Source organism: Chiloscyllium plagiosum, chromosome 19, assembly GCF_004010195.1.
Source record: "Chiloscyllium plagiosum isolate BGI_BamShark_2017 chromosome 19, ASM401019v2, whole genome shotgun sequence".
NCBI classification, from domain to species: domain Eukaryota; kingdom Metazoa; phylum Chordata; class Chondrichthyes; order Orectolobiformes; family Hemiscylliidae; genus Chiloscyllium; species Chiloscyllium plagiosum.
Window position 1 is genome coordinate 62,141,070 of NC_057728.1, and position 15,718 is coordinate 62,156,787.

Consider the following 15,718-nt stretch of genomic DNA (forward strand, 5'->3'; position numbering starts at 1 on the left):
GGGAGGGGGAGAGGGAGGGGGCAGGGTGAAGGGAGGAATAGAGAGAGAGAGAGATAGAGGGGTTATGTGTGCGAACATGTTTATCTGTGTATGTGTGTGTGTGTTCACACACTATTCTCCAGCTTGCTTCTGACATTAAAATGAACATTACTGGGGACAAAGCACAGTACTCGTCACTTTATGTGACTACATGTGTCAACCTGAGCTACAAATCTTCTCAAAACTCACTAGTCAGTGCTTTTCTCGCAATCTATATACACACTTGCTGAACTCATTAGGAATAATCGGTGCCCAGTCACAGTACTAGCAGTGTGCTGCCCACTTTTCAGTGTGCCTATTGAGGCAATTGGGTTAGCACCTAATCTCCACGTCATCATCTCAGCCGTTTGCTGCTGGGAATGATCTGGCATTTGGAGGGACCACGCCAAGCAGCCAGTTTAGCAGGTTTCCCTGAAGGGGCTGGAAGTGAGCGGGGGTGGGGTTGGGGGGTAGGTGGGGGAGGGGTGTTCCTCTGTAATGGCCCACAGAGACCTATAAACCATTCTCCAAGTCTCCAAATTACCAATGTCACATGCTACTGTCCTGAAGTGGTAGACAGCTGCTGGTCTCTGGTTGGTTTAGCAGTTCTCGAACGTGGGGGGATGTCCTGATCCAGCATGATGGAAATTCCCTCTTATACCCTGGTGCTCCCCCCAGCAGGTCGACCCTTGGGTTTTCACGCAGAGCAGTGGAAGAGGTAAAATCCACTACGTCATACAATTTATCTCATAAACTTTGTTTCTTTCTCTCTCTCTCTCTACAAAAGCTTTCTGGCTTAATCTCCTAGTTTTTCTCTCAGATAATGGGCACAGTGAACTGTTGGCTATCCCTGGAGCGCTGTCTGTTGGACATCATGTGCAGCCTAACAGTTTTGGAACGACAAACAGTCCAATATAAAGACACTAATGTTGAATGAGTGTGAGAGGAATGCATATCCTGTCTTACACTGTTATTACCTTGAGGTCAGTACAAAAGGAGAAAGTGAGGACTGCAGATGCTGGAGATCAGAGCTGAAAAATGTGTTGCTGGAAAAGTGCAGCAGGTCAGACAGCATCCAAGGAGCAGGATGCTGCCTGACCTGCTGCGCTTTTCCAGCAACACATTTTTCAGGTCTGTACACAAGCCTGCCTGTCTGAGGATGTGTCAAGTAACAGCAATGATGTCAAAATGACTAATTAAGTTATTTTAGTAGCTGGGGTAATAAATAAAAACAGAGGGATCCACAATCTATGATGGTAAACAAAGCCCCTTCTTCAAAGGATTCAAGAGTAATAAGTCTTAGAATCTTAGAATCATAGAATCTTAAAATACAGAAGGAGACCATTTGACCCATCATGTCAGTACCGGCTCCCGAACCAGCTACCTGGCTAGTCCCATTCTCCAACCATTTTCATTTATTTTATTCATTCATTTTTATTCACTCACAGGACATAGGCATTGCTCGCTGGCCAGCATTTATTACCTGTCCCTGAGCTACCTTCTTGAAACACTGTGGCTCATCTGCTATAGGGATACCCACAATGCCATTAGACTGGGAATTCCAAGATTTTGATCCAGCAACACTGAAGGAACAGCAATATATTTCCAAAATTTCTGATTTCTCTCCATGGATGCTGGCGGACCTGCTGAGCTTTTCCAACAATTTCTGTTTTTGGTTCTGATTTCCAGCATCTGCAGTTCTTTCGGTTTTAATGTGATATACTTCCAAGCCAGCACAGTGAGTGGATTGGAGGGAAACTTGCAGGTGGTGGTGTTCCTATGAATCTGCTGTCCTTGTCCTTCTAGATCAAAGTAGTTGTCTGTTTAGAAAGCCCTGTGGTGAATTTCCGCAATACAGGGCGACTACCATATCTGCAGAGTCAGTTACCCGCAGCTCACCATGGCCCGAACATATTACAAGGAATGTTACAGAACCAGGTTCCGGGGGCTGCTGGGAAGGTAAATTTTCCATTTAAGTGAATGGATTCACACCTATCCGCGGTTTTGGGATTCTGCGGTAGGCCTTGGAACCTATCCCCCATGCGAAGTCTACTGTACATCTTATAGGTAGTACACACTGCTGCTACTGAGTGTCGCTAGTGGAAGAAGTGGATACTTGTGGATGCAATGCCAATCAAGTGGGCTGCTTTTTCCTGGATGGTGTCAAGCTTCTTGAGTGTTGTTGGAACTGCACCCATCCAGGCAAGTGTAGAGTATTTCATCACACTCCTGACTTGTGCCTTGTAGACAGATTTTGGGGAGTCAGGACGTAAGTTACTCATTGCAGTATCCCTAGCCTCTAAGCAGCTCTTGTAGACACTGTTCTTATGTGGCAAATCCAGTTGAGTTTCTGGTGAATGTTAACAAAGTACAAAGAAAATTTACAGCCCAGGAAAGGCCCTTCGGCCCTCCAAGCCTCAGCCAATACAAATCTACTATTCAAAGTTTGTGAGAAGATTTGTAGCTCGGGTGCTCGTTGCTGTGGTTCTGTTCGCCGAGCTGGAAGTTTTTGTTGCAAACGTTTCGTCCCCTGTCTAGGTGACATCCTCAGTGCTTGGGAGCCTCCTGTGAAGCACTTCTGTGGTGTTTCCTCCCGCATTTATAGTGGTCTGTCCCTGCTGCTTCCGGTTGTCAGTTTCAGCTGTCCGCTATAGTGGCCGGTATATTGGGTCCAGGTCGATGTGTTTGTTGATTGAGTTTGTGGATGAGTGCCAAGCTTCTAGGAATTCCCTGGCTGTTCTTTGTTTGGCTTGCCTGAGTGTGGCTGTTGGTTTGTGTGCTGTTATAAGTCCTAGTGGTCACAGTAGTCTGGCTGTCTTTTCAGAGATGTTCTTGATGTATGGTAGTGTGGCTAGTGCTTTGGGTTGCGGCATGTCCTCGTTCCGTTCTCTTTCCCTTAGGCATCTGTTGATGAAATTGCGAGGATATCCGTTTTTGGCGAATACCTTGTATAGGTGTTCTTCTTCCTCTTTTTGCAGTTCTGGTGTGCTGCAGTGTGTTGTGGCCCTTTTGAATAGTGTCTTGATGCAACTTCGTTTGTGTGTATTGGGGTGGTTGCTTTGATAGTTCAGGACTTGGTCTGTGTGTGTGGCTTTCCTGTGTACCTGTGTACACATTGTGGCTACCATTATAGGGCAAGCCAAACAAAGAACAGCCAGGGAATTCCTAGAAGCATGGCACTCATCCACAAACTCCATCAACAAACATATCGACCTGGATCCAATATACCGGCCACTACAGCGGACAGCTGAAACAGCCATATACACACAATTTGGAAAGTGTATATATTGATAGGAAAGTGTAAAATTAGCCTCATATTTCAGATTAATGACATCATTTTATTGCTAAGTGTATTTAAGGCTTAGATAAACAGATTTGAAGTTGAGAATCATCAGATCAATCATGACCTCATTCAATGATGGAGCGAACTCAATGCATCGAATCATCTACGTCTGCTCCCACATTTTATCATCTGATCATCAGGTCGAGAGAAATTAAAGATGTAACAGATATCGTGGCTTAGTGAGAACTGGGAGTCAGCTTCTTTCATTTTAAACCTCTGTCAGAGTGCTCTGTCTCCTCAATAATTATCATACTGGAGTTAGGAAAATATGTACAATTAACAACAAAAGACCAACGTTGATCAATAGCAAACTTACGCAATGTAATTGGGAATTGCAGAAATCTTGTTATAAAAATAAAACATAAAAGGAATTGATTTTGGAGGTAATGATGAAGCAGATCAATTCGCTGTGAATTTTTATCTTGCAAATTTCAAATGAAGAACAAGGCAATGGAGTTACATAACAAAAAATAACTGTTTTCTTTCTGACCCAGATGTTTCTGTCTATCTCCTCTATATATCTGCCTCAGCGCCAGGGACCCAGGTTTGATTCCAACCTTGGGCAACGGTCTGTATGGAATTTGTACATTCTCCCTGTGTCTGCGTGCGTTTCCTCCGGGTGCTCCGATTTCCTCCCATAGCCCAAAGATGTGCAAGTTAGGGTGAATTGGCCATGCTAAATTGCCCGTAATGTTCAGGGATGTGTAGGCTAGGTGCAGTAATTAGGGGAAATGTAAAATAACGGAATCGGGGAATGGGCCTGGTGGGATACTCTTCAGAGAATTGGCGTGGACTTGTTGGGCCAAATGGCCTGTTTCTCCACTGTAGGGATTCAATGATTCTATGATTCTATGTCCTTTTTCTGTTTCAGAAAGTACATCGAAGATACCTCTGAGATTTTATTGTGCTCTGTCATTTTGAGCTGGCTAATTAGCAGCCTGTATAAAGCGGGGTGTTATCGCAAAATGTGGTGTAATCCTGGGCTGGATTTTTCTCATGAGCTTCAAGACCCCAATCTTAGTATCCAATGGGGCTGAGAAAATCCCTGCGTTGAGAAACAGCTCGTGCCTGGGAATTTTCCCCAAATCAACCAGTTAGTGACCAGAAGGCAGGCTCTTGGAAACAGAGAAAATAGGAGCCCTTCAAGCCTGCTCTACCATTCAGTATGATCATGGTTGATTATCCAGCTCAGTACTCTGCTCCCAAAACCAATTTCTTTTGATTCCTTTAGCTCTTGGAACTATTTCCAACTCCTCTTAAAAACGGTCAATATTTTGGCCTCAACTGTGGCAGAGAATTCCACAGGCTCACCACTCTCTGGGTGAAGGAATTTTTCTTCATTCCAATCCTAATCTAATTCTCCCTAATTCCAATCCAATCCTCCCCCATATCTGTAGACTGGTCATTGGGAACATCCTTACTGCATTTCCCCTGTCTAGTCCTGTTGGAATGTTATTGGTTTCCATGAGACCTCCCTTCATTCCTCTAAACTCCAGTGAAGTTTAGTCCTAACTCACTCTATCTCTCCTGATACGTCAGTCCTGCCCTCCCAGGAATCAGTCTGGTAAAGCTTTGCTGCTCTCCTTCTGTGATCAGAACATCCTTCCTCAGGTAAGGAACTGCACACACTATTCCAAGTGTGGTCTCACCAAGACCCTCTACGAGTGCAGCAAGACATTCCAGCTCCTGTACTCAAATCTTCTCGCTATGGAGGCCAACACCCCATTTATCTTTGACACTGCCTGTTGCTCTCACATGCTTACTTTCAATACCCTGTTATGGGCAGCATGGGTAGGCCCTCAAAGCTGGAGGGCTAACAGAAGTTTAACCAATGGCTGTGAAGGGGACTATAGGTTAAACATTTCAGGTGGCTTGTTTGTTGGCGGAACCATTGGTAATATTTCACAGTTTGCCATCTATGGTGGCTAAGGGGAGGTCATTGGAGAGAATGGTCACAATTCATTATTTCATTGTCCGTGGCCAGGGACACCAGCTGGAGTGAGCCCACAGCTTCACTAGGATAGCAGTCATCTTCAGTGTATGGGGTGCTGTTGACGCCATTCACTTCAGCTCTGCTCTATACCGAACTGCAAAATCATGGCATTCAGAGGTGCACTCACTGCACAGAGGTCCCTGAACTTCTTGTGCTGCTACATTCAGATCCTCAGACACTGACAATTGACATCGATCACCACTTACTGCTCCCAGTGCTTTTTGAGCGCATGTGTGGAGCTTTTCCTGACCACTTGTGAATGCAGGACATTTCTCTGTCTCCTTCACCAAGGTCCCTCGTGTGATATCTGAAAATCTTGGAATCTACTGACTCTCATGTTGGAACATTGTCCCTGAGGCTAGGCATGCTTCCTGTAGCACTCTCAGTGCCTGATCCAGCTCTGATGCATTCTCTCTTCACGGACTGCAAGCCACCATTAATTTGTATGAGAGGAATCATGCATAGGAATGCTACATTTACTGGTTACAAGCAACACACTGGAATGTGTTGGCAACTCTGAGTTATTCTGTGATTTTGATTTTCCTTCCTTGAAGCATTCTCTCGAACTAAGTGGTTGATTGATTTAGAATTGGTGAATTCAGGTTGAATGACTATAATTCAGAGCAAACGTACCATTGAAACATAAATGGAGATTAATGTAACTTTCTTTCCAAGTTGGAATGTAAAAGACATTCAATCATAGCTGACTAAAACCCATTTCTTACTTTATGTCGAGTACAATACCTGAAGCATTGTGATTTTGTTATTAATGATCTGAGGAAATATTTCAAGTAGCATTGTGCTGCTGGTGTTTTTGAAGGTCCAGGGTTTTTTAGTTTCTTAGCAAATGCATCAATGTAAAACAATGAATCAGACAGACTGCCTGAATGGGCCTTAATAACGCTGGCTACTGTCTAGGCAGTTCTACCCATCCCTTCAAGTCATAAGAATTTACAGCACAGGAAAAGACCCTTCAGCCCAATGTGTCCATGTCAGTCAAAAACAACCCCCTCACTATTCATGTCCCATTTGCCAGCACTTGACCTATAGCCTGGTGTCCCTTGGCATGACGAATGTCTATCTAAACAATGTGATGGGAGTTTCTGCCTCTGCTACCCTTACAAAAACTGAGTTCCAGATGCCCACCACCCTGTTGGTGAAAATGTTTCTCTTCAAATCTTCTCTAAACCTTCTGGCCCTTACCTTAAATCTATGTCCCTCTGTCATTGATCCCTCTACAAAGGGGAAACGTTTCTTCTTGTCTTCCTAACTATGCCCCTCATAAGTTTACACGTCACAATCATGTATCCCCTCTGTCTTGAACAAATCAACTTCGGTCTACCCAACTTCTCTCCATTCCTTATTCAACCTTTCGAATATCATGATACTTTCTAATCAACCTACTTGGATGTGCTATGATGCACCACTGGAGCCAGTGTGACTTAAATCCAGGCCTCCTCATCCAGAGGTATGGACACTATCACTGTACCACAAGAGCCCCTCCCCTCCAATAGTGGTCAAAGCTACACAAAGTTATCTTTTGCAGGTGATGATTAGTATTATGGCAGGTTTTCTCCAGATGATTTTAATTCATCAGTAGTAGCTTTTACCACAATTAATGTCCATTTTTAGTTAGTTTCAGTACCTAAGGGCCCAAACTCACCTTCCAGATGCAGCAATGCTTTATCTGCACTTCACTCAATTTAATCGACTGCATTTGCTGCTCCAGTGTGGTCTCCTCTACACTGGGGGGAATGAAGCAAGACAGAGTGACCACTTCACAGAACACTGGTGTTTTTCTACAAAAAAAGACCAAGAGCTTACAGTTTCCTGCCACTTTATCACCCCACCCTGTTCCCTGGCCAACATCTCTGTCTCAGGTTTCCTGCAGTGCTCCAGCGAAGCTCAGCGCAAACTGGAGAAACAGCACCTCGTTTTCTGGTTGGGGACCCTGCAGCCCTCCAGATGCAATATTGAGTTCAATCATTTCAGGGCCTGAGTTCTCCCGTGTCCTTTCCCCAACCCCCATACACCAGGCCTTATCACATGGTTTGCTGTTACACATCACCCATTTGTTAGCCACTAACAGTCCCCATTAACAGCTATTCACCCTCCCAGCCAGATCATTACCCACTCCACTGTCTGTCCAACTGTTCTTCTCTCTCTTTGGGCTCTAACTCCACCTATCATTTACCCCTTACTCCCTCCTATCTTCTGCATAAAAATCCTTTTCCTTGCTACCATCAGTTCTGAGGATGGGTTCCCCCTACCCAAAACGTGAACTCTGATTTCTCTCCACTGGTGCTGCTAAGCCCCTTTGAGCTTTTCCAGCAATTTCTGTTTTTGTTTCTGATTTACAGCATCAGCAGTTCTTTCAGATTTTTATTTAGTTAGCTATCTTCAGATGCAATGAAGCAATTGTGAACAAAATGAGGCACTGTGAGAAGATCAGTGTAGGAAGACTGGGCTTGTTATGCCTTTTGATTGCTACCAGTAGCACAGAATAAATCACAGCAAGTTGGTTAAGAGTTAGCACTGTTAAATCTGAAGGAGGAATTCCTATCCTGCTGTTGAAATATTGGAGAAAGTAATTGTGGCTTACTGCTGACTCACCTTTTTCCCCTCTCTCTCTCTGTACAGATACTGCAAGAAATCTAAAAGCATCTCCATCTGCAGTGGAACATATTTCTCAGAAGCTGAGTCACACTCGCGAGTTTACTGTTCTGATTACACTGAAGCAAGTCCACTACAATTCAGGAGTCTTCCTGTCCATTCATCATTCAGATAAGAGGTCAGTGACATCTGGCTTATGTCACATGAAGGCTGTTCCTTCTGTCTGTTTAACGTACGTGCAGCAAACATAAGGTCAAAATTCATCCAGAGCTGCAGTTTCTTTTCCAAAGAAACTGCATTTGGGATAATTGTAAAATGAGCTAACTGCTGTCTTCAGGAAAAACAGGCAGAAAATTGTTTACTACTTTGGAATTTTGTCAGGATATTTTTCAAACTGTGTATGACCAAAGATTTATTTGGAAATACTAGCTTTCGGAATGCTGCTCCTTCATCAGGTAGCTGTGGTGCTCCTGTTCCTGTAGTAAAGGAGCAGTGCTCCGAAAGCTTGTGCTTCCAAATAAACCCGTTGGACTATAACCTGGTGTTGTATGATTTTTAACTTTGTCCATCCCAGTCCAACACCAGCATCTCCACATTATGACAAAAGCGAATTCTATGTGAGACAGTAAGGAGGGAACCAATGATTTCAGAGCTTTAAGGGGAAAGAAAGTGGTGGATTTGGATTCTGTCAGTATTTGCGATTCAGAGGAGAGTCATTCAAACTGCAAAGCCCAGCAGACACGTTCTATTTTCTTCAAATTGCCGCTTTATTTTTAACTTGCAATAGTCTCCTGCCTTGAAGGAGGTGAGTTGTATGAGTGGACAACTGAGAGGGATTGTCAGTTTTTTATTGCTCGACTCAATTGACCATTCTTCATGTGCCAGCCTCGACAGTGAGCTACAGACTGTCCAATCCCACAGGAGAGAAGGTGCAAAACCTGACTTTACATCCACTCATACTGCTGCAACACTTTGCGTTAATCCAACAGGGGATAATTCTGGCTGCTTCTCACACTCTGCCCAATCTACGGAACTTTGCAGCTTCTTCTGGGATAGATATCATTCTTTTGGTTGAGGGTATGCATCTCCCTACAGATTGTGAAATAAGAACAGTACCTTATTGAAAAGCAAAACAGGGAACTTTGGATGCTGGAGATCAGAACAAAAACAGAAATTGCTGGAGAAACTCAGCAGGTCTGGAGGCATCCATGGAGAGAAAACAGATAATGTTTCGAGTCCAGTGACCCTTCTTCAGAGCCAGTTTCTGAAAAAAAAATGACTCTACTTTCTCACTTTACAGATACTGCCAGACCTGCTGAGTTTCTCCAACAATATCTGCCTTTATTGGTCCTTGAAAGAAAGCTTTATTGGTTTATCATTAAATGAGAAAGGAGAGGTCACAGACATTTCTGTTTCACATGCCAATAGTCAGGTGTGTTTAATCGATTGCCTCAAGTCTACTTACATGACAATGCTTTTGTCTATTCCAGTACTTACTGGTTCAACAATATAAAATTTCACGTGACTCTTCGCCCATGCTTATACTTTGCTACAATTTTAGCATCATCTAATGCAGGAAAAGAGGAGCCCATTTGAGTGACAAATCAAAACTGACATCAATGTCCTTCAAAGAGCTTACATAAAAAATGTTCAGAAGAACTCAATCACCATATTCCCCAGTTAATGTATTGAAGGATTGCTGGATTATGTCCACTTAGTCATCCCTTTGCCTTCATATGTAAAACACATTCGATATTTTTAACAAAATTACAATACGGAACATTCCTAAAGAAGGGCTTATGCCCGAAACGTCGATTCTCCCGCTCCATGAATGCTGCTTGGCCTGTTGTGTTTTTCCAGCATCACATTTTTCAACTCAATACAAAACATGTTAGTTTTATCTGTGATTGGAGACCCAGATCTCTCAGAGTTGCCCCTTTATATTTTTTTTATAATTCACTCACAGGATGTGGCATCACTGGTTAGATAAATGCTAACATTATTTACTACCCATCCCTAATAGCTCAGAGAGTAAGTAAAAGTCAACCATATTGCTGTGGGTCTGGAGTCACATGTAGGCCAGACTGAGTAAAGACAGCAGTTTCTCTCCCTAAAGAACGTTAGTGAACCAGATGGGATTTTCTCCCAGTGATTGACAGCAGTTTTTTCATTATTACACTCTCAGATTAGATAGGATTTGTACAAGTACAGTGAACACTACAGGCAGAACATTGCAAACAAGGATATAGGGTGCTTAGACAGTGATAGTTATACAAGGGTACAGCTGCACAGGAGGTGCACAAAAGCAAGGTCAACATCAGATTTGAAATTAGAGAGATCCATTCAGCGGTCTAATAACGGCAGTAATACTTGGGTCTGTATTTTTGTAGGATTCTCAAATCTGCAAGTAGATTTAAGAGAACATTATGAGTAATTTTTACAGACTTAGAATTTAGGTTTAAAAGTGCAAAATAGTTTTTAAAAATGTGAGAATAAGATCTGCTGTGGAGAGCTCACAAAGAGTCAACCAGTGTCGGCGCCATCTTGACTCTTAATTCTAGAATTTGACCTCAAATTCTGCCACCTGCCATGGTGGGATTCAAACTCAGGTGTCTGGATTTATAGGCTCACAAGAATACCAGTAGGCCATGCCTCCCCCTAGTAAGCTATACCTTTGAGCAAAGCCAATATAAAGGGTGAGCGCTACAGAAACCGATAACAAATTTCAAGCATAAATTCAGCCCTGGCCCATTTGTCCTCCATTTAGGTTTTGTGAACTTTTAAAATCTTCCTTAATCAACCTCAACGATTTACCCTGAATTTTCACACCTATCAGAAACTGCATACAGTTTCATGACATGTTCTTGGGATCCTACTTTTCCAACTCAATAATTTTACCCTCTTTCAGACCAGTAGAATCACAAAGATGTTCCTCTAATGGAACTTGTGTGCAGCATGTCACTGAACAGGCTATAGTGGATCGTGGAGGTGTTTTGAACAAAGCAAGAAATCAAATATAATTTCCCCCTTAAAACCATTTTCAGACTTCAGGTGATTTCCACAACATAGAGTCATAGAGATGTACAGCATGGAAACAGACCCTTCGGTCCAACCTGTCCATGCCGATCAGATATTCCAACCCAAGCTAGTCCCACCTGCCAGAACTCAGCCCATATCCCTCCAAACTTTTCCTATTCATATACCCATCCAGATGCCTTTTAAATGCTGTAATTCCACCGCTTCCTCTGGCAGCTTATTCCATACATGTACCACCCTCCGCGTGTAAAAGTTGCCTCTTAGATCTCTTTTATATCTTTCCCCTCTCACCCTAAACCTATGGCCTCTAGTTCTAGATTCCCCCACTCCAAAGGTGGGGGACTTTGTGTATTTATCCTATCCATGCCTCTTGTGATTTTATAAACCTCTATAAGGTCACCCCTCAGTGTCTGACGCTCCGGGAAAACAGCCCCAGCCTATTCAACAGACCGTACTTTTCTTTAAATGTCCAATAATCGTCCAAAAATTATAATTCCATTTTTAAAATAATTGATTCATTCCACTTTTGTTAAAATGTTAATATTAAAAGATGATATTTCCCTAATCTTGCATTACAGGTATAATCTGCTTAGAGTTTGTCAATATTTATAATGACAGTCCATCTATACAAATTTTATTCCTTGCTTGTTGCTGGGAGAAACCAAGGCAGCAGAGTGGAGGACATGCAATTAATAAAATTCAATACCGTGCAGTCCAGTTTCTGATATGAAAATGTGAAATCTCCAAAATTGATTAATTTAAATAATAAAAGAAACCTAGGAGTGATTACAAAGAGAACTGCAGATACCCAGAATTGATTGCATAGACAATATTGGTTACCTGTGAGTGATTGCATGGGAAATAGTGGAAATCGAAAATCCATTTCAGAGAAAATAACGGATATCTGGGATTGATCTCATAAAGAATAATGGATGTCTTGACTCACTTATATATATAATAATGAATGTCTGCAGTTGATTGCATACAGAATAACGAATACCTTGCAGAGATTATTACATATAAAATAATGGAAATCTGAGTGTGATTACTTACAAGTGTAATGGAAGCACGAGAGTGATTACAGAGTGGATAATGGATATAAGAAATTGATTTCACAGAGAATGAAAGAAATTGGGATGTAGTTGCTTGGGGATATAAATTCCACTGAACAGAAATGAGGGGAAACACCTTTCTTTCTTGATAGTTAATGACCTACTTATTTGAATTACCATAATCACACATTGCAATGCCTCATTTTTCCACAATTTCACTAGTAGGGCTTTAATTATGGAGAAGCAGGTAAGCACTCTCCCATTTTTCACTGGAAGAGGAATTTAGCCCAATCTTAAATGAAATGTTACCTGGGAGTAATTGCACCACAATAGTCTCACGGTGACTTCCACAATAAATCATTTGATGGTTTGTAACTCTGCTGGGATTAAGTTACTGCCTTGTAATCACTCCAGTGTGTCAATTATATTTTAAATAAATGTTCAATGGGGGAAGGGTTATTCAGCAGAGTCTGATCTGTATGGTTTTGTTGGTATTTCACACTGAAGATTTAATGATCTCACAAGATGTGGTTTATTAGGAATAGATTTGCAGTTCATTAAGAAAATTTTCAAGAACTGTGTTCTTAGGATGTGATATTTAGAAAGAGTCATAAATTAATATAAAACCAGAAAATATTAAATGGGCACCGTAGCCTAAGTACTGATGAGCCTGCAGTCTTAATCCCTTTAAAAGACAGTGTAAAATCGCATGTAAGGATTAGTCAGGATGGCGGTGAGATTTACAATTGATTAATCCCCTAAACAGGCAAGTTATAGCTCAAAGCAGCCTAGGGTTAAATCTGCTTCATGACTTTCATAGCCTTCCTGCAACATAACATTGTTGTGACATTAACCTTTACGCTGAAAAAGTCTCCAAGGGTTTACCAGGTGACATATTTTGCTGGTTGAAATCCCAGATCAAAACCAGTATAAAATCTGTTGTTTAGTCTCGTCATGTAATGTTTTCCATCTTTACGGCAGCGTTGTCAGAGCCTATGTTGAAACAACAGTGAGGCTATCATTGATGGTGACAGCAGTCCTGGGGCTTTAAGATGAGTATCTATCTGTTTTTTGGTTCTTTGTTGACTATGAGAAACAGGAACGATCAATCAAACTGTGACCACTCTACTTTCCAAACTGATTGACTCAATGAAGCTGGGACCATTTGTTTGAAACTTCAATGGTTTGAGTCTGCCTGGGCCTGCCCATCAGCCAGCTAGCACTTGCCATTAACTTTAGACAAAATCTGTAGTAAAAAGAGTGGACCATTATATTATCTGTTTCATTGTTCAAAGGCTTATCCTTTGAGGAGAGATGGAGCAATTTAGGGCTATTCTTGTCATAGAGATTGGAAGGAAAAGGGCAGATCTAATTGAGGTAGATAAAATGTGAAAGGGTACTGACAAAGTAGACCTGGAGCAGAAGTTTCCCTGTGAAGGGCAATCTGGAATGAGAGGTCATAGTTTTAGACTGAGGGGAGGCAGATTTAAAGTAAAGGGTGGCACAGTGGCTCAGTGACTAGTACTGCTGCCTTACAGCGCTAGGGACCTAGGTTCGATCCCAGTCTTGGGCGGCTGTCTTTGTGGAGTTTGCACATTATCCCTGCGTGGGTTTCCTTCCTCAGTCCAAAGATGTGTAGGTTCAGTGGATTGGCCATAGGAAATTGCCCATAGTGTTCAGGGATGTGTGGATTAGTCATGGGAAATGTCAAGCAAACGGGTAGGGGAATGGGGCTGGTTGGGATACTCTTCGGAGGGCTGGTGTGGACTTGTTGGGCCGAAGGGTCTGTTTCCACACTGTAGAGATTCTGTGAAAGATGAGAGAAATATGACTTCTCTCAAAGAGGTGTGAGTTTGTGGAATTCAAAGCACAGTGGATGCGGGAACACTGAATAAGTTTAAGGAGGCAATAGAAATTTTAACTAGCAATGGGTTAAAGAGTTATGGGAGCAAGCAGGACAGAGGTGTTTACATTGAGATGAGATCAGCCACAATTGTATTGAATGGTGTGACTGGCTCGAGGGGCTGAATGGCCTACTCCTGCTCAGAGTTCTTATGTTCAAAGAGATCGTGGCTGATTTGTGACCTCACTCCATGCCATTGTAATATATTTGGTTGGCAAAAGTCTACCAATCTCACATTTAAAATTAACAATTGACCTAGCGTCAAATGCCATTTGTGGAAGAGAGTTGTGAACCTTTACCACTCTTTGCTTATAGATATGTTATCTAGTTTCACTCCTGAAAGCCTGACAACATTTGGGTTATGTTCCCTCATCTTAGATTCCCAAGCAGTAGGAATAGTTTTTCTCTCTATCCACTCTGTCAGATTAGTTTAAACATGACATGGAGGTGGTGGTGTGGGACTGAGATGGACAAAGTCAAAAATTACACCACACTAGGTTATAATCCAAAGGTGTCCCCAATGTATTCTCTCTCACTTAGCTGCCTGAGGCAGGAGCAGCGCTCCAAAAGCTTGCGATCTCAAATAAACCTATTGGACTATATCCCAATGTCATGTGATTTTAGAGATGAGTTTAATATCTTCAAAACTTCAAATCCCAGGAAAAGTGAGGACTGTAGATGCTGAAGATCAGAGTCGGAAAGTATGGCGCTGGAAAAGTATAGCTGGTCAGGTGGCATCAGAGGGGCAGGAGACTCAACATTTTGGGCTTTACACCAGAAGCGTTGACTCTCCTGCTCCTTGGATGCTGCCTGACCTGCTGTGCTTTTCCAGTGCCACACTTTTCGACTTCAAATCACACCGTAACCTATTTCATTCCATGCAATGCAACACTGGTCTGTGCAGTTTCTCATCATAAATTACTGGCTGGAGTCCAGATATCATTCTGCAAAATCTACACTGCACCCCCTTTGAGTCTTTCCTCCCTAAGATACAATATTCATAACAACACACAGAACTCCAGGTGTGAAGTAACTAGAGTTGGATATGATTTGTAAATTTGAGGTGTTGAGATACTAAGAATCAGAGTCGGAAAGTGTGGTGCTGGAAAAGCACAGCAGGTCAGGCAGCATCTGAGGGGCAGAGAATCAACGTTTTGAGCATAAGCCCTTCACCCCGAAACATCGACTCTCCTGCTCCTCGGACGCTGCCTGACCTGCTGTGCTTTTCCAGCACCACACTTTTTGACTCTGATCTCCAGCATCTGCCGTTCTCACTTTCTCCTAGACTAAGAAACAGCATAACCAGCAAGAATAAAGGTAATTGGTGTGCAAAGTTTAATGAGGATGAAGATGCAGTCTGGATGGAGACTGGTAAGGGTAAAATTATGGTATATGGAGAATACAGTATGAGAGGCTGACCACTGATATCAGTGGGATATCATTGGGATAATTGAGTGTATACATAGAACATTACGGCGCAGTACAGGCCCTTCGGCCCTCGATGTTGCGCTGACCTGTCATACCAATCTGAAGCCCATCTAACCTACACTATTCCACGTACGTCCATATGCTTGTCCAATGACGACTTAATGTACTTAAAGTTGGCAAATCTCCTACCGTTGCAGGCAAAGCATTCCATACCCTTACTATTCTCTGAGTAAAGAAACTACCTCTGACATCTGTTCTATATCTATCACCCCTCAATTTAAAGCTATACTCCCTCGTGCTCGCCGTCACCATACTTGGAAAAAGGCTCTCCC

The 15,718-nt window shown here is 42.5% G+C and overlaps 1 protein-coding gene across 1 annotated transcript in view; it reads left to right on the top strand.

Annotated features, from left to right (window-relative positions):
- The window catches only part of LOC122559324 (protein kinase C-binding protein NELL2-like), a 339,041-nt gene that overhangs the window by 37,567 nt on the left and 285,756 nt on the right, over window positions 1–15,718 (top strand). The window contains exon 3 of the mRNA XM_043708693.1: window positions 7,995–8,145. Coding sequence (XP_043564628.1) covers window positions 7,995–8,145 — 151 coding nt within the window. The remainder of the gene's footprint in view (window positions 1–7,994; window positions 8,146–15,718) is intronic.